Raw genomic sequence first — 18,662 nt, 5'->3', positions numbered from 1 at the left:
ATACATGCTAGGTGAACACACTACCCATCATACGTGCTAGGTACACACACTACCCATCATACATGCTAGGTACACACACTACCCATCATACATGCTAGGGAACACACTACCCTTCGTACATGCTAGGGAACACACTACCCATCATACATGCTAGGTGAACACACTACCCATCATACATGCTAGGTACACACACTACCCATCATACATGCTAGGTACACACACTACCCATCATACATGCTAGGTACACACACTACCCATCATACATGCTAGGTACACACACTACCCATCATACATGCTAGGTGAACACACTACCCATCATACATGCTAGGTACACACACTACCCATCATACATGCTAGGTGAACACACTACCCATCATACATGCTAGGTGAACACACTACCCATCATACATGCTACGTACACACACTACCCATCATACATGCTAGCTAAGTGTACTACCCATCATACATGCTAGGTGAACACACTACCCAACATACATGCTATGTAATTTCACTACACATCACACACGCTCGGCAGGCGCAGAGCCCGTTGGTCAGTACCCCCAGGACTCCTTCTACTGTGTATTTAGAGACAGGGTCTCACTCCGCTGTCCCGCGAGGCCTTGGGACCCTCGGTCGGCCTTGAACATGTGTCCTCCTGTTTCTGAGCACAGCACACAGGCCGTCAGAAGCCTGTGCTGTCATGACCGCTGTGCTCCTGCCTGCAGAGCCCGGAGTCCACCAATCAAGCGGCAAAGCAACACCCAGAAAGGTTCTACGGCCACACCTCTACCGCAGAGCTTCCCCGCACTCACCTGGAAGTCGTCGTATGGGAAGAGGAGCATCTCCCGCAGACAGTCATTCAGGATCTGAGTCTTCCTCTGCACGATGACATTTTCGTAGTCAAGGGGCTCGATGAGCTTTGGCTTTGCCTGGAAGACAAAGCAGAGCACCAGTGACGGACTGAGCTGCGCTTGCAGACAGATTTACCTCAGTTTTGTTTGCTTCTCTGAGACAGAGCTCGCTCTGTAATCCAGGCCGCCCTGAACGCAGTGTGTGGCCCGTCCGTGTGGCCCGTCCGTGGCTTAACTGAGAAAAGTACCTTCTCAAGTGCAAGAGCTGTATGCAGCTAGACCATAATACAATGTCTGCATCATCTCACTATTGAAAGGAACAGAATGGGAAGGAAATGGCTTGTGAAGGGAACGGGCCTCCCACGGTGCCCTGTCCCGCCAGGGAGGTGCTTACTCGCCCCCTGAGCAAGTGCTGCCGGCTCCGCAGGATTTTCAGCCATCCTCAGGCCCCTCCAGCTGGCGCACTTCCCTTCCTAACTTCCACTCTGTTAACAGTGAGCACCCTATTGGAGAGCCAGCCATGGCTGCCTCTGTAGGCTCATCTCGACCCAGGCCTAACGCACACGACACTTCTGCAAACCTCCTGAGCCTCCGAGTCCTATGAGATACTATGTCTCACCACATACATATGCCTGGGCACACGACTTAACCCGCTGGGAGTGAGCTCTAGGGAACACGGGTGCTGATGCTTGCGTGCTCTGATCACGGAAGGAGCAAGAAGCCCGAGGGCTGTGAGCGCTGATGGGGCTCTTGTAGCTACTCGCAGCGCGCTCTGTGCTGCAGGCAGAAACACACATTCAAGTAACCTGTACCACGGTGTGTCAGTGCTAACACAGACCTAAGTGCACACATACTAAGTGTACTAAGTGTACATGTGTGTTCTATAGAGAGCAACTAAAGCTGTGTGTGCACTGTGTGTACGTGCATTTGTGTGTATGCATGTTATCAGAAGTGGCTGGATCCAGGCCAGCAGGATGCATCAGCAATGAAGGCACTTGCTGCGGAGCCTGAGGACCCGCGTTCAATCCCCGGAACACACATGGTAGAAGGAAAGGATGCACTGTTCTCTGACTTCCACACATGTGCTGTGGCACACGTGTACACACTCACATACACATTCACACACAGAGAGACAAAATGAATAAAAATGTTTACAAAGAAGCAGCTAAATGCATCATTATCAAGCTACTACAGAATTATTTTTAAATCATTAATACAAGATCTAAAACACATGACTGTTAAATATACTAAACTGGTGATTTATATCTAGGAAGTGTTTAAAGACACCCAGTGTTTGTCCTTTAAAGGTGACTGTAACTGAGGCTACTTTGCAGTCCCACACCCGGTCCTTTCCTTTTCAAGACAACTGGACTACATTTCCCAGGCTCCCATCATTAGGTGTGGCTGCAACTGGACTACATTTCCCAGGCTCCTGTTGTTAGGTGTGGCTACATGACTGTCTTCTGGCCAATGATCTGTAAGCAGAAGAGATATGGCTACTGATCCACAGGTGTCCCATGTGAATCCTCCATATCTCTCTTCTAAATTGGAGCCATGTCCAACGGATCCTGCAAGAAAAATGGCGCCCTATTATGGCAGAGGGCATCTGGGTGCTGAGTCACCTGCAGAAGGCCACCTGGACTACACTTCAAGTAGCTACCCTGAGACTCTGGAGTTTGTCCAAGCAGCAGCCGGACAACTTGGCCTAACATGTGGATAAAAGCTCATGTTTAACTTCAATTGCTTGGCCCAAGCATACTTGACAAAGATATTTTTACATTCTTAGAAAAAGTTCAGAACCCAAGTAAGTGTATTATTAACCATAATTATGCAAAATATGTTTATGGGACAGAGGCTGGAAAGCACGCAAAATCAAAACATTGGAGGGATGTATCATAAAAGTCTGGGTAGTCTTTAGTTTGGAATGACAACAGTTTGGGCAAGCCATACAAAATTTAAAAGTCAAAAGCAACTTACACAAAGTAATTATTTTTAAAATAAGAACTTCCTCAAGAAAAAATTTTTCCAAATGACTTTGATTCTACCTTAAAAGATTATTCTTCTATTTCTCTTTGTTGTGCTGCACATAGCAGCCAGTTAATAAATACTGGCTGGCAAAATGAATGGATGTCATAATTAATAACATTTGCCTTAGAAGCCATTCCATAGCCTAACAAAACCCAAACACAAAAACAATTTTCTAAAATTCCATTGCTAAGAGTACAAGATGAACAGCAAGCCCAGAATGCAATCAACCCACCGCTCTCCAGCTCACAAGGCGTCTAAACACACAGCCCGGCTCCCAAGCGTCTAACACACAGCCCGGCTCCCAAGGTGTCTAACACACAGCCCGTCTCACAAGGTGTCTAACACACAGCCATCAACCAGCTGCCCAGTCTCAAGGCTCACCAGACTCTGTGGAAGGTGAAGTTCCTCCAGACGCTGCCAAAGGACACCACCACAATGGAGGCCCCGGAGAAGGTACCAGAAGACAGTGCTGAGAGAGGGTTTGCCCTAGAGTGTAATGTCTGGTTTGAGTGTTTTGCCTGAGCCTTTCTTTCACTTTGTTTCGCTTGCTTTCTGGGAAAGACCCAGGGGGGGACAGACCAGCCAGGAAGCTAGTCTGACACCTCAGGCGCAGCCCAGGAAACCCTGATCCAGCTTCACCTGCAGGGCCCCTTAGCTCTCTCTCCGCCATCGCTCATGCATGCCACACGCTCTCTGAGGAGACCTGAACCTTAGCCCCAGGCAGTGTGCACAAGACCTTCCTTTCTTTCCTTGGGAACACTGTTCCCATGACAGTGTTCTATGAACAGAAGTCAGCAAACTTTTTGTAAAGAACGAGAAGATAAAAATAAATATTCTACGTTCTGTCAGTCTTTTGGGTTGTGTCAAAACTCGTAAGCTCTGCTGTTGGGATTCAAAAGCAGCGAGGGTCAAATGGGCACAGCATGGGTGGGAGACTTGTAAGAAGTGGGCAAGTGACAGACTTGGCGTATGGTTTACTGACGTAAACTACAGAGTTAGCCTAACCGCAGTCAGGTAAACAGCAACAGCATTTGTTGTGAATAACCCTTATATGTTTCCCATCTTCCCATGTCTCCTGTCTGTGGACCAAGTCAGACAGCACACTTACTACTATTAAAGGCGTTCAGAGATTATTTCTCAACCATTTGGTAAGTTCTGAGCTGGCTAAAAGGTTTAATTTCTTTCATGAGTCACAGACCACTTCACCGAGTTAGACCTAGGTAGGACACTGAGTGCTGCTTTCATGAGTGAGGTGACTCGGTCTCCCTAGAAGTTATCTTGGAGAGATTCAGTGGCCAGATGTGACACTGATGACATAAGTAGTGGGCCAAAGTAGAACATTCAAGAGGTTCACTCACATGGCTGCGCGTGCGCGCGCATACACACACACACACACACACACACACACACACACACACACACACACCAACAACTGGACCAACCACAAGTTAAGGGTGTGGACCACCCAGCAAGACCGAGTCAGACCTCCGCTGTGTGTCTGAAGCCGTCACAAGTCTCTTCTCCCATACCAGGCTGCACTTTTCAGACAACGTGCTCAGGAAGATTCAGCCACGAGGGATAATTAGGATTTATTTTTCAAACTCTAAGGAACAACTCACGTCCATACCCTTTGAGTTTCTACGGTCACCCTCTGGCCAGGCGAGGGCCACTTGGAGGCAAACCTCTGGGCACGCCCACAGGAGACTTGCTCTCTCAGGGTTAGGGAGATGGTAAGAAAAGTCTGAAGTATTTGCTGAAGGCTTACACTGTCACCTTGCTGGGACCTGGAACCACATGGGGGTGAGTCTCTGGGCACATCTGTGAGGTCTCTGGGCTAGGCTAACTGAGGGAAGATCCCTTCCCTGAAGACAGCACCACTCTGTGGGCTGGAACTGCTGACTTAGAAAAGGAGGACGGAGGCTGGGTAGCTCATCTTCCGGGGTTTCCTGACTGCAGGCTCAAGGTGACCTGCTGCTTGGTGTTCCTGCCACCCTGGTGGCCTCCCCGCGACTTAGCCTCGGACTGTAAGAGCCTTGGTCAGCTCTCCCCACTCCTCCCCCAGCAATGAAAAACCGACTAATCCGTGTGCCATGTTTGATTTACAAGTCACAAGAGCCTCTGTTCTGCACAGGGCCACACGCTGCACTCTGTGGCGAGCACACTGAGGGCTGGTGTGTAAGAAGACACGAGAAGCAAGGGCCGCTGCTGGATCAGCTAATGCCGTCAAAGGCAGGGCCTGGCAGAGCACGGGCGCACTCCACATGTACCTTGTTAGTAAATACACTTCAAGCACTGCTTGCATGGCATGTCTTTTTTTCCCCTTTAGTGAATGCTCCATACATACTCAACTAGACCGATGCAGTCACAGATAATTTCCTCCACTGCCTATGAACATATGAAATAAAACAGCCGATGGTGGCAGGGACACACACAAAGACACAAAGACAAAAGGCCCAACAGAGAGAAAACTATAATAGAGATGACACTGATACTCGGGACGGAGCACGAAGCTAATATAAAGAGACATTATCAACTGAAGTGAGCATTGATGTTGTTCATGGGGGGGGGGGGCGGATGGACTGAGAACACAGTGGGTGTGGGCGGGGGTGGGGACCGAGGTGCTCGGAGACACGCATGCTAGAGCAACTCCACAGGGACAGCGGGGTGTCATTCAGGGGAGGACACCGAGTAAGCGGCACTGGTCAGGGCACAATGGAGGTAAATACTGCTGGGATGGGGCAGGCCACTCCCTACAAATGGTTTCTTCACCAAGGAAAATGTGGTGTCCAAGGAGTCTCCCAGAGTGGCCTGATGCAACGGCCATGGTGTCAGAGTGGCCTGGAGAGTGTCCCTCATTTGAAGGGACTGTGTGAGCACAGCTCAGCCATGGACAGGGAATCCTAGCATTCTTTGATGTTTGGTGTTTCGAGACAGGGTTTCTCTGTGTCCTAGACTTGCTTTGTAGTCCAGACTGGCCTTGAACTCACAGCAATCCACCTGCCTCTGCCTCCTGAGTGCTGGGATTAAAGGCATGCGCCACCACGCCTAGCTTGAAATCCCAGCATTTCAAAGGTACTTAGCACAGTAGGTGCCCGTGCAGAAACATCCCTACTGTGCTCGTGGATGTGAGGAGAGTGAGGCCTCTGTGCCTCGCCACTAACTACTCTTCTGGGCCCCTCCCTCCCACTGCACATGTGTCATTGGACCAGAGGGCCCATGTTCCTGAAACTGCAAATCCGGATAGAAACATAATCAAACCAGGAAGTCTTCCCGGTACCAGGAAAATGGGGTGCCTCTGGAAGGCAGCCAACCTGGCGAGCTCACCCACAAACAGCTCAACGATGGCCTTGCACGAGGTCTGCCGGCCATGGGGAGGTCAAGTCTCAATACTGAGCAGAGTAACCCACAAGGGCTTCTGGGGGACTTTCTAGACATTTGCTCTGTCTCAGTTACTGACCTGTCTCCTCCATCACTGAATGCTGACATGAGACCCTGACCGCCGCTTCTTAAAACACCAGCGGTGGCGGGGAAACCTTGGTAGGCTCTTTGGTGAGAAACGAGAAACTCCTCATCCCTGTTCGGGAAGAATTTAGGACTTCTCCTGACTCCTCTTCCTGAGGAGGAAGGCGACAGCTGAGCTGAAGACTCATGAAGCCTGGTCTGGTCTCCATGACACCGGCTGAAGATGAGGCAGGAAGGCCACACATGGGAGCCAGGTGCAGACAAGCATGGGCCTCACGAGCCGCCCTATGCTGTCTGTCCACTACACAGGACTCTTGCTCACCAACCTCCTGAACTGTTGGACCTGAGGGGTTCTTGTTTCCCTAACATTACGGCAACTGTAGAGGACTGCCAGCCTCCCATCCCATGTGCAAACCAGGATGTGTCCTACTCTCCACGGACATTTACTGCCCAAGTCCACCATGGCCACCTGAGGGGCGCAGAGGTGAGGAGGATATAGCCTCTGCCCCAGAGAGTTCACAGCCAGAGAGATAAGAGGCATCTATGAAGAAGACAGGCAGAGAGAACAGCTACGGCAGTGACATGGGATGGTCCCATGGGACCTGGGACATGGGACCTGGTCCCAGTGAGGTGATTTGATCTCCCTGCACGCTAAGACATCGGTTTGCGTTGCTGCATCTCCATGTCAGCTGAGGTCAACGGTGACTCCAGCAGGGTGCCCACTCATAGGTGCAAATGGATTTGGTGGCAACCGAAAGCTTAAAATGTTAGAGAGTGGTGGGGCTAAAAATACAAGTTGGTGGAACTTCCTCCCTCTAAGCCCAGCACCGTGCAGCCCAGGCAGGGAGCAAGCCTGAGATGGCCCCAGTCCAGCAGCACCTGGCATGGCGGGGAACGGCACTCCAGAGACGTCTGCAGATACTCAGCGCTGGGTGCCACTAAGATGAGCAAGTTAGAGAGAGATGGAAGAGAAAGAGAAGAAGAAGGGTGTGTGCACAACGAAGAGACGGACCTGGAGACCTGAGGGGAGTGAGGAACAGCCTGCTGTGAGTGGCTGGCGATGCCACCTGAGGCCATGGTGAGGCTCTGGCCTGTGCTGCCACGAAGGGCCACACCTGGGTCCCTGACCCTGTAGCAGCGGGTGCCTGTTACCAAGGCAGATGTCCTTGGTCTGGGCAGCCATCTGGGGTCATGTTGATGTCTGACCCTACCCATCACCTGGACACTGTGGGAGAGCTGTCCCTGAGAGTGTGAGCGTGGGAGATCTGGTCTTATCACTGCTCTGCTGTGTGGTGGAATGCTCAAGGAGAGATACCTTCCCTCGCAAAAAGGGAGAGCCAGTCCCAGGGTCGTGAGAGCAGGAAAGCTGGCCCAGCCCCTGACTGCCTGCAGCACTCGGGAGAGCAGGCCCTGCACCTCATCTGGGCAGCACAATAGAGCTAGCCCTGCTGGTGTGGGCATAGGTGAGCTGGCCCCGAGGGCATGAGAGCTGACTCTACCCCTTGCTGGCTGGGGCGCTGCTGGAGAGTAAACCCCAGTGGTGAGGCTGTGGGAAAGCTGGCAGGCTGACCAGCTCAGCTACATCTCAGGCCCAGAGCCAGGGCTTTGAGTTGGCCCCACCCCAACATCCACCCCGTCTATGAACCGCTGGAGCGATGGAAGGGGCTGGTCCTGCAGACCCAAGGCCTCAGGGTCTCTATGACACAGGGTAACAGCAGGATGTCCAAGAAGAGTCCCAGTGAGGATCCAGTACTGACAGCGTAGCCGACGCCAGAGGCCTCAAACCAGACCGATGAGTCACTGCAATGAACATTCACAAGAAGTGTGGACAAAAGGGCACACTGTGTGACACACTGGGACACAGCACAACTTCCACAATGAGATTTTTTTTTTCTTTCTCTTTTGGGGGTAGGTTTCAAGGGCAGAGGGTGGGTACGAAGGGACAAGGAGATGAGTGCGATTAGGGTGCATGATGCACAATTCACACACACACACACACACACACACACACACACACACACACACACAAAATCAATGAAAACTTAAATAAAGCAAAACAAAACAAGCTAGTGAACGTGAATTGCCAGTACCCGAACCCCAACCCCAAAAGGAAGGGTTCAGCTCCACTGACTTTACAGCAGGTTCTCCTTTGCCATAGTGAGTGCAAGAAGCAACAGGTCACTCAGAACAGTGACCTGGGGGGTGAGGGTCAGGGGTCGGGGTGTACAGACTCCTCAGGTTACTGGGAAGCCAGTGTGGGGTGGGGAGGGAGAACACTCTGACGAGCCTGAGGGAGCCATAGAGACCGTGAACCACGGCAGCACCCGAGGCTGAAGCTGGCCTTCCAGTCTGGCCTGGACTACACAGTGAGACCTCGTGGCAAAACAAAACCAACAAACTCTGAGATCACGACAGACACGACACAATCCCACCATCGTTCAGTAGCTCTGTCGTTTCTGTAGGGCTCGTTAGCATGTGTAAGAAGAAATTTAAGGTGTGTGTGTACGTGTACATGTGCATGCAAGGGAGCACACATATGAGCACATGTATCTGCAGAGTCCAGATACCCTTGAGTTGGAGTTACAGTTGGAGCTACAACTTCCTATTATAGAACCAAGAAGATGCCCAGTCTCCTCCCTCTATGGGGCATTTTTTTTTGTGCGAAAAGCACTCACATTATAGAACTCGTCACTGAATGGTGGTTTTATTGATCAAGTATATCCATATTAAAGAAAATTGGCCATTTTAAAAACCAGTGTGACAACACACGAAGAGCAGAGGTTTTAGATAGGTCATTTTTATTAGAAACTATGGCTTTCCAAAATTATTAAACTACACTTAGGGTGTGGTAGCGCACACCTTTAATCCCAACACGTGGGAGGCAGAGGCAGGCTGATCTCTGTAAGTTTGAGGCCAGCCTGGTCTACAAAGAGTTCCAGAACAGCCAGGGATATACAGAGAAACCCTGTCTCAAAAAAAAAAAACAGATAATAAAATTGTTAATCTACTTCTAAATGAGCAGAAGTAAAGACCGTAGAAAACTGTACTCGGCAGCGCCTGGGGGGAGACAGAGAGACGCCCTGGACAGACGCCGAGGTCGGTGGCATTACCTCAGCCAATTGCCCAAGACCCACGCCCGCCCCCATTTAGAGCGCTGTGCTTGGTGGGGATGCTGCCGAGAATATTAATGAAAGAAGGAAGACAGGACGCCAGGAATTTAGGGAACTTACTCCCTGCCCCAGGCCCGTGAGTCACAAGGTCAGAGCGCACTGGCTGGGACTGTTTCCCTTGCAAAACAGAGCTTGAAACATTCGCTTCCTCTGGCAGGCGTCCTGAGGTGAGGGGAAGCCTTGCATAAGCCCAGCATGCGCTATCTGCCATCTTCCTACAGGTGAGAAGTGATAATTCCATAATAAATCTTTGTTTTTCCTTCTTTAACATCATAGCCTAAAAATTATTAATTCTGCAGAGACTGTGAAAGCTATTTTTGAAAATCTGAAGCAAAGAGGTCAAGTAACCACGCAAAAAGCAGCTTGGGTCTGGTTTTGTAACAACTTACGCTGTTGGTGCGGAAGGGTAGATGCCCACGGGATACGCTGGCTCACACAGGTAAAACACAGCAGGCGAGCTGGCTGCACTAGAGAAGGTAGTGTGGGGAGCAGAATTTAAATTCCAGTCCCCAAAATGTTCTATTGAAGATGGTGTGTGTGGGTTCATTATACTAGCAATGCAAGCTCTCCTCAGTGCCCCTGAATCAGCACCTTTGGGGTGGCCCAGCACGGTCTCTGATGCCACTGAACTTGGCAAGCAGTCTACCAGGCCATCTGCTCTCGAGAACTCCATGTTAGTTAGTGTTTTTCAAGAATCCCTAGTGCCACTGCTTAGTGACAACCATGTAACTCACTTCACGTTTTTACTTGCCCTTCTCCGGGGACAGAGGCATGACTCAGCATCTGGCACAGTGTGCTGACTCAGCAGCTGGCACAGTGTGCTGACTCAGCAGCTGGTACAGTGTGCGCCCAAGGCCCCACATGAAGGAAAACAAGAAAAAACAACTGCACATTGTCATCTGACCTCCACAGACACGCAGTGGCAAGTGTATACACACACACACACACACACACACACTAAACGTAATACAAACTTACAAGTAAATAAATATCCCTACCTACAATGTGACGACTTCTATTCTCATCGTCATGGGGTTACTGAAGGGTTTCAATGCACGATGCCTTGTACAGACGGAGCAGCCGCCTGTCACACGCGTGTGAGCGTCACGTGCAGCCAGTGCAGTCAGCTTCACTACAGTCTCACCCCTCAGCTGGCACACCTTTTGCCAGGCAAGGTACATCATATCCCGGAGACGGTGAGGAGCCAGCTCAGTCAGGTGATTTAAGGAAGGTCACACAGATAGTCACCCGGGGTGACCACATCCCAAGTCCCAGCCCCAAGCCCAGGACTATCCCATCATATGAACCCAACACCCCCCTTTTCTGTCCTCCTCCACACATCCACAGGTGACACAAGGCCTTTCTGCTCAGCTCTGAGAGCAGCTGAGCTAACACTGTGCTGTGATGTTGAGGCATCACAGCCTCACTCTGCAGAGAAAGCAGAGCGCTTGGTTCAATGACACTCACGTCCCAGTAGAAGACTGTTAGTAAGCTTGCTCTGAAACGCACACTTGGGTTCACGGATGCACACAGATGCCACCAGGCACTGTCTCATCTGCATACAAACAAGCACTTTAGGTGTGAACTTTGCAAGAAACACCTAGGCTTATACTAGCACCATTTGTTAGAGACTCACAAATACGTTACCTCACCCAGTGGCTCACCCGCCTCCATGACAAATCCCTATTTTGAGGCTAAATGTAAAAATTTATGGACAAGTAAAATTTAGTGGTATTCAGTGAGGTGAATGTGACCATTGAGCATTAAAATGTGGCTATTCTGGGGCTGAAGAGATGCCTCAGTCAGTAAAGCGTCTGCAACCATGAGGATGCGAGTTCAGTCCCTACAATCCACGAGGACCGGCAGAGTGTGGTGGCAGAGTGTGGTGGCAGAGTGTGGTGGCGGCATCGACAGTCAGTGCTGCAAGGGCAGAGACAGGCAGGCCCTTGTCGGTGTGCAGGGCGCTGCTGGCCGGCGTAACCTACTGGCCAATGAGGGTCCTTGTCTCAAGAAACAAGGTAGAATGGCATAAGGCTAAGTCCTAGCCTACACATACCACATACACAACGCACACCAGTGCACTGGCAGACACACACAGACACACACGCAATGTGACGATCCTGAATTCAGATGAGGTATGGGCAAAGATTAAATGTTAATGTCGGTAAAACTACTTGTATTTTTATACAGCGTGTAATGTTTTAGGAATTCTTGGTAAAAACATCAGTCACACCTGCCTCATGCTACCTTACTTGACTATCAGAATGTTGAAAGTACGTGTTAACTACGTACTATCTCTGTGATTTTTAAGATTTGAGAAAAGGTTTTGTATTGGGGGTGTCTGTGCTCTGTGGTGTTGGGGTGTCTGTGCTCTGGTGTTGGGGTGTCTGTGCTCTGTGGTGTTGGGGTGTCTGTGCTCTGTGGTGTTGGGGTGTCTGTGCTCTGTGGTATTGGGGTGTCTGTGATCTGTGGTGTTGGGGTGTCTTTGCTCTGTGGTATTGGGGTGTCTGTGCTCTGTGTGTTCTGATGTTGACTTCTGGGCCCACAGACCTGCTGCAGTCTGCACATGGGCTCTGTCATGCTATAGAAGCATCTCCCGCTTTAGATGGGTGATAAAGAGCTGAGCAGCCAATAGCTGGGCAGGAGATGATAAGGCGGGACTTCTGGCGCAGAGTGTGAAAGTGCGTATGACCCAGGTTGGGACCTGAGAGTGGCCATAAGGAGATGGATTTGAAAAAGGAAGGGCCAGAAGGTGACTAAGATGGCAGGACAGGCCACATGGCTGGGAAGTAGACCAGGCCAGCATAGTCAGTTTATATTAGCTCAGTGTCTGCCCAGCTATAGTGCCTGAAGCTTTATAATAAATATAACAGGTCTCCGTGTCATAATTCAGGAGCTAGGGCAGGTATAGAAAACAAAAACCCAAAATCCTTAATTTTACAAGTTTACTTTCTGAAACTTAGGAGTAGGGTTGGGGGTTTTTTGTTTGTTTGTTTGTTTGTTTGCTTGCTTGCTCGCTTGTTTCTGTGTATGTGTGTGTGTGTGTGTGTGTGTGTGTTTTAACCACCATAGTAGAGATGGCGAGGTCAGAGCTGGCCCCAAGAGGGAGAGGAGGAGGAGGGAGAGCCTGGTGTCCCTGAGATGCCCTTATCTGCACTGTTCCTGCCCCAGTAACCGCCATCTTTGTCCCTGTCTTTCAGGTCCCACTGAGCACCAACAGGATCAGGATGTGTGGAAGCCAGCAAGGAGACAGCCACTCCCGGTGTGCTCTGACACGTGCTCAACATGGCCATGCGTCTCAACAGTGATTTCCAGGAAGATGTGGTACTGGAGACAAAGAGGTTCTGGCACAGGTAACACTGGAGGGAGCATCACATTGGGATTTACGTTTGTCCTTCTGTACCCACGTCCAGTCACAAACATGTCAGTTAACCAATGCTAGCAGTGCAGCTGGGGACGCCATGCTGAATACTAGCTGCTCCCTCCAGCTTCAGCCTTTCTCTCTTGGGTTGTAGCAGTTCATCTCTAAAGGTGGAGGAAAAGGGACAGGAGAGTGGCCCTCAGGCAGGGACACCAGGGTATTTTGACATAATAGTTTGGAAGTTACCACAGCCAAGTTCAAGGCCAGCCCCAGAGCAGCAAGGTCATCAGGCCTCAGCTTCTCCACAATGGAGAACAAGGAGAGCTGTGTGGTGGGCTCCAAGCCTCTGGGGGGTGAGTGGTGCAGCTCCCAGCTGCATGTGCATCCTCCGCACCGATCCTGGGTGGTCTTTCCCTGGGAGGAACTTTCTCCACAACAGGGAGCTCTGGACCGAGGACTGTGGGCGCCAACTCCTACCGGGAGCTGACGGGATCCTCTCTGCCCTGCTGGCCAGGCAGGAAAACCTGGAAGGCGGGAGGGTCCTGCACGCATCCTAGGCCTCGGAACACCTTTCTAGGAAACATTCCAAAAGTTGTATCAAGTTACAGGGTATTTCTAGAAAACTAAATGACAGCTATAATCCAAGCCTTCCTGGTTCTGAAGTTACCTTCATGGGCAGTTTGGAGGCTCAAATGAGGCTTCGAATATTTCCTGTCCACTGTGCCAAATTCTGCTGCGCTTCTGTGCATTTTCAAACATCTCACTCGGTCACTGTTCACAATGAGATGTTGCCCCATTGTTTTATATACGATACTGGTGTTGGCTTGACACTAGCTAGACTCATCTATCTGAAAGGCTGGAACCTCAGCTGAGAAAACTCCCCCACAAAATCTAGCTGTAGGACGTTTTCTTAATTAGTACTTGGTGATGGCGGGCCCATGCTATTGTGGGCAGTGCCATGCCTGGGCTGCTGGGCCTGGGTTCTTTAAGAAAGCAGCCTGAGCCAGCCATGAGGAACAAGCCAGTGAGCAACACCCTCCACGGCCTCTGCCTCAGCTGCTGCTTCCAAGATCCTGCCCTGTGTGAATTCCTGTCCTGACCGCCTTCAGGATGTGAAAGTGTAAGTCAAATAAACCCTTTCTTCCCAACTTGCTTTTAGTCATGGTGTCTCATCACAGCCATAGTGACCCTAACTAGGACAGTCCCACAACCCCCCCAAACTAAGCACTTTTACATAATTGCACTTAAAGCTTGAAAGTCAGCCTCCAGGATGGTTGCCATGGCCCCCACACTGGGCTGTTCTAGGAGAGACCAGAAAGGCGACCTGCTGCCTCCCTCTCATTGCATAGATGAAAACACCAAAGGTCAGCAAAGGGTGGCTGGGGGTGATGGGGGGGGGGGGGAGACCTGAACATTGATAAGAATGTTTCTTCTGACTTGTTGGGCCAACAGACGCCTCCTCTAAACACTACAGGCTCCGTGACGCCTGTCTACCAACAGGGGACTCAAGACTGACGGCTGGCCCGGCCGGTGCTGTGAACGTGAAGAAAGGGGAGCTGAGGTGGGAAGCCACGCGCTGTGCCTCCTCAGAGCTAGCCACTTGTGTGCCTTTCTGGGAAGACGGGCCACGTAACAGTAAGAGAAGACAGACCTGAGGCCGGCCACACTCCAGCCATGTTCCACGCCTTCCTGCACGAGCGCCACCCCCTCATGTTACTCAGCCAGGTGTCTGGTCTTCTCCAACAACCTGCATCGTGTTTTAGGGCGTGTATGTGTGTGTACGTGTGTAGGTATGTGTGCGTCCGTGTGCATGCGTGCATTTCTTTTTGAGGTTTGTTTGTGTGCACACACGTACATCTGAACGTGTTAGAGTGCCCACAGGAAAGAAGGTGTCAGATTCCCTAGAGCTGGAGTTACAGCTACAGTGAGCACCGAATGCTGACCCCAGGACCAACAGTGAGCTGCCCACCCGGTGCCGACCCCAGGACCAACAGTGAGCTGCCCACCTGGTGCCGACCCCGGGACCAACAGTGAGCTGCCCACCTGGTGCTGACCCCGGGACCAACAGTGAGCTGCCCACCCGGTGCCGACCCCAGGACCAACAGTGAGCTGCCCACCTGGTGCCGACCCTGGGACCAACAGTGAGCTGCCCACCTGGTGCCGACCCTGGGACCAACAGTGAGCTGCCCACCCGGTGCCGACCCCGGGACCAACAGTGAGCTGCCCACCCGGTGCCGACCCTGGGACCAACAGTGAGCTGCCCACCTGGTGCCGACCCCGGGACCAACAGTGAGCTGCCCACCTGGTGCCGACCCCGGGACCAACAGTGAGCTGCCCACCCGGTGCCGACCCCGGGACCAACAGTGAGCTGCCCACCCGGTGCCGACCCCGGGACCAACAGTGAGCTGCCCACCCGGTGCCGACCCCGGGACCAACAGTGAGCTGCCCACCCGGTGCCGACCCCGGGACCAACAGTGAGCTGCCCACCTGGTGCCGACCCCGGGACCAACAGTGAGCTGCCCACCCGGTGCTGACCCCGGGACCAACAGTGAGCTGCCCACCCGGTGCTGACCCCAGGACCAACAGTGAGCTGCCCACCCGGTGCTGACCCCGGGACCAACAGTGAGCTGCCCACCTGGTGCCGACCCCGGGACCAAGCTTCAGTGTCCTCTAAGATTAGCAGGTGATCAGCCATTGAGCCATGGTTCCAGCTCAAATTTTCAAGATGTTAATGAGGATTTCTTTCCTTTTTTCTTTTAAGCTTTCTTGTCTACCTTTCTCTTCCAAATGTGGGCTTAAGTGAATATCTTTACTTTTGTCAAAGAGAGAGACAGAGACAGAGACAGAGAGAGTGTGTACACAGAGGCATGGAGCTTGGGGAACCTGACCAACAGTCTGCCATATTGGCTCTGCAGCTCCAAGATGCAGATCCAGCTACCAAGCTCCTCTCAGCCAGTTTCCCCTCCTGTAAGAGGAACCTTGAAGGCTCCCTGCTTCCCACAAAAAACAATGCATCAAAGGGGTGTGTTAGTCCACTAAAATAAAAAACAGGGAGCATGTCCTTGCTGCTTAAAACAGTGACCAGTACACCCCCCCCAGCCCCACGCAGGGTTTACCTGTGTAGCCTTGACTCACTTTGTAGACCAGGCTGGTCTTGAACTGACAGAGATCCCACCTGCCTCGGCCTCCCTAGTGCTGGGATTAAAGGCGTGCGCCACCACGCCCAGCCAGCATCGAGTATGCATGCAGCCCATACACTGTATAGCAGGAGAAATGAAATGGCGTGAGCGGGAGGCGGGGACCAGAGGCATGGGAGCCCCTGCAGATACACTATTACTGTCCCTTGACTCTTTCCAGGAATGCACTCCAAAGATTCCTTCCTGCAGTGCTCAATAAAATAGGGGCGTGAGAGTGGGAGCCCCACCTGTGCAAACAGTTTTAGGAGGGGGCGGTGCCTCGAAAGCCTAAGCTGCGTGAACATTTCAATATCCCTCCAGCTGCGGATGAGGGCAGAGCTCTCTGGGTGCTGGGAAAGGGTGAGACCAGTGCACAGCGGCTGTAAGAAAGCATTCCTAGGTGAGTCCCTTCACTACCCAGGCCTCAGCACCCCAGGAGAGGGCGGCCTCCGTGTCCCCGGGGCAACCCAGCAAGCCTGGCCGACCTCAGATCCACACGTGTGGCTGAGTGAACTGATGAACAAACAAAAGAAGCAGGGAAATGGGCACAGAGACGCAGTGCCGGGAGCTCCCAGGAAGCGGGTGTCCTGGTTTGGGTCTCACCTGACCATGTGTCACACACAAAGGTGGCAGGAACGTTCCCAAACCTCACAACACTGACACGGAAACGAACAAAGAAATGACTCATTAGATAACGCCAACTGTTGTCCATCCTTCTACGGCGGCTCATACAGACGCAGAGTCTCACAGGCCCAGGCTATTATAGACCTGGGTCTCCCTTTGCTCAGTAGAGTGAGCCTCGTCCACGGACAGAAAGGCCGTCGGCTGCCTCACTGCTCACTGCTCACAAGTGACTACACACACTCAAATTCATCTGTTAATAAGTCTCACAAACACATGAGAAAACCCAAGCAATGTCTGTGAAAACATGAGCCCCGCTGCATGTGGAGCTTGGCTTTTCCCTGTGTTCACACCCACCAACTGCCAAGACTCTCAAGCTAAGGCCAGTGTCACCTGTCCCACAGAAGAACGCAACACAGGAGCTCTACGGATGATTCAAAGCTTTGCCAAATTCCACTCTGGGAGTGCCACACCCTTTTCCTCTAAAGGACTTCAAAGTAACAATTTGGAAAAGGTCTTTCCAAGAATCATGTTGGTGTTTGCTGGGCAAAGAGTAGTATTTGGTGTGAGCAACAATACGCACAGCTCAGGCTGTCCTGAGTGCTCTGCGTGCATCACCCACGGCCAGAGTCACCACTGATGCTCTGCAGTTGAGTGCCACAGGCCCTGCTTTCTGTGACAATGCAGAGGCAAGACCCACCTATACGCTGAACGCTTTTGGCCTCTTAGGTTTTATGATACGCTGGCCCATGTTCTTAAAAAAATACTGACTTTCTAGGCAGGCGTGGTAGCCTAGACCTGTAATTCCAACACTCGGTGGCAAGTGAGACAGAAGGCTCTGGAAGCCAAGACTTTATCTAAAAACAAAACCACCATCAGTAGCTTTCCTAGCCCTAAAGAAAAAAAAAAATCATCGCTCAGGGAAACTTTAAACATATCTGGCCTGGGGGTGGGGTGTGGGGACCCACCACGGCCAAGCACAAGAGCGATGTGACACTTGTAATAGTTTACAGGATAAGTAGTTTTGCAGAAAGTGCCTTAAAATATATTCACTGTGGCACTGTGGTAACAAATTGAATAAATACCCAGTAAAAGTAGGTGTTTAAAAGGGAATATTACATAACCATTAAAAATAAGGCATCCATGGCCTGGGAGACGGCTCTCAGTTAAGCACTTGTCACACAAGGACTTATTTGATCCCTGGCCCCATGTGCAAGGCAGGTGTGATAGTATGCTCTTGCAGCCTTGGTGCTGACGAGATGGGGGCAGGAAGATAAGGCCCATCCTTACACCTGAGGGGTTAGACCCAAGCCTGCGCGCCCACGCATGCACGCTAGCATAAACCCCATGCAGGATTCTGGATGTGCACTGGGAGGAAACACTAAAACACCCTTTATTCATGAACGTTCCAAAGCAGCCAGGCGCAGGACAAGTCAGGAAGTACGCAGAGCAAACTGGAAACATGGCCACCTTCCGAGGAGCAGGACTTGGCGCTGGTCTTTCTCCCTGTGTACAAGGGCTGCCGTGTGGCTCAGCAGCGGCGCATCTGGGGCCTCCCACGCAGGAGGCTATGACCCACACCCCACCACAGGGGCAGAGGGTGCTGTTTACGTTAACTGTCAGCTGTCCTTCCAGAGACTATTCATACACAATAACTAAACGTTACTTCCTGAATGAACTGCATCCCTTATACGTCCCTCCATATAGTTCACTCAGATTTACAGGAACAGGGATTCTCACACAGGCGCAGGGCCTGCCGGCGCTGGACTGTCCATCGGCGCGCCATACACTGAGCTTGGGTCTGCGCGCCTCAGAGTGCTCCCCTGAGAAACAAGCTGTGCTCCCAGCAGCCTGCTGAGTTCTCATTTGCTGTGGGCCACTGTCTCGGCTGCAAAGAGACCTGCCCTGGTGCGGGCGTTCCCCCCCCCCCCCTTATTAACCATCCTGGTTCCTATCTGATATTTGCTCTTATCTTGTTTATGTCGGTGGAAGA

The 18,662-nt window shown here is 51.6% G+C and overlaps 1 protein-coding gene across 29 annotated transcripts in view; it reads right to left on the bottom strand.

Moving 5' to 3' along the window:
• The window catches only part of DOCK9 (dedicator of cytokinesis 9), a 262,679-nt gene that overhangs the window by 142,723 nt on the left and 101,294 nt on the right, over positions 1-18,662 (bottom strand). For all 29 annotated transcript variants that reach the window (XM_084767070.1, XM_084767085.1, XM_084767065.1 and 26 more), the window contains exon 2: positions 813-929. In XM_084767070.1, coding sequence (XP_084623196.1) covers positions 813-929 — 117 coding nt within the window. The remainder of the gene's footprint in view (positions 1-812; positions 930-18,662) is intronic.

This window comes from Acomys minous (assembly GCF_964271855.1).
Source record: "Acomys minous genome assembly, chromosome: 18".
Classification (NCBI taxonomy): Eukaryota; Metazoa; Chordata; class Mammalia; order Rodentia; family Muridae; genus Acomys; species Acomys minous.
Note: the sequence above shows the minus strand (reverse complement) of the source record. Positions and strands in the feature narration are given on the sequence as shown.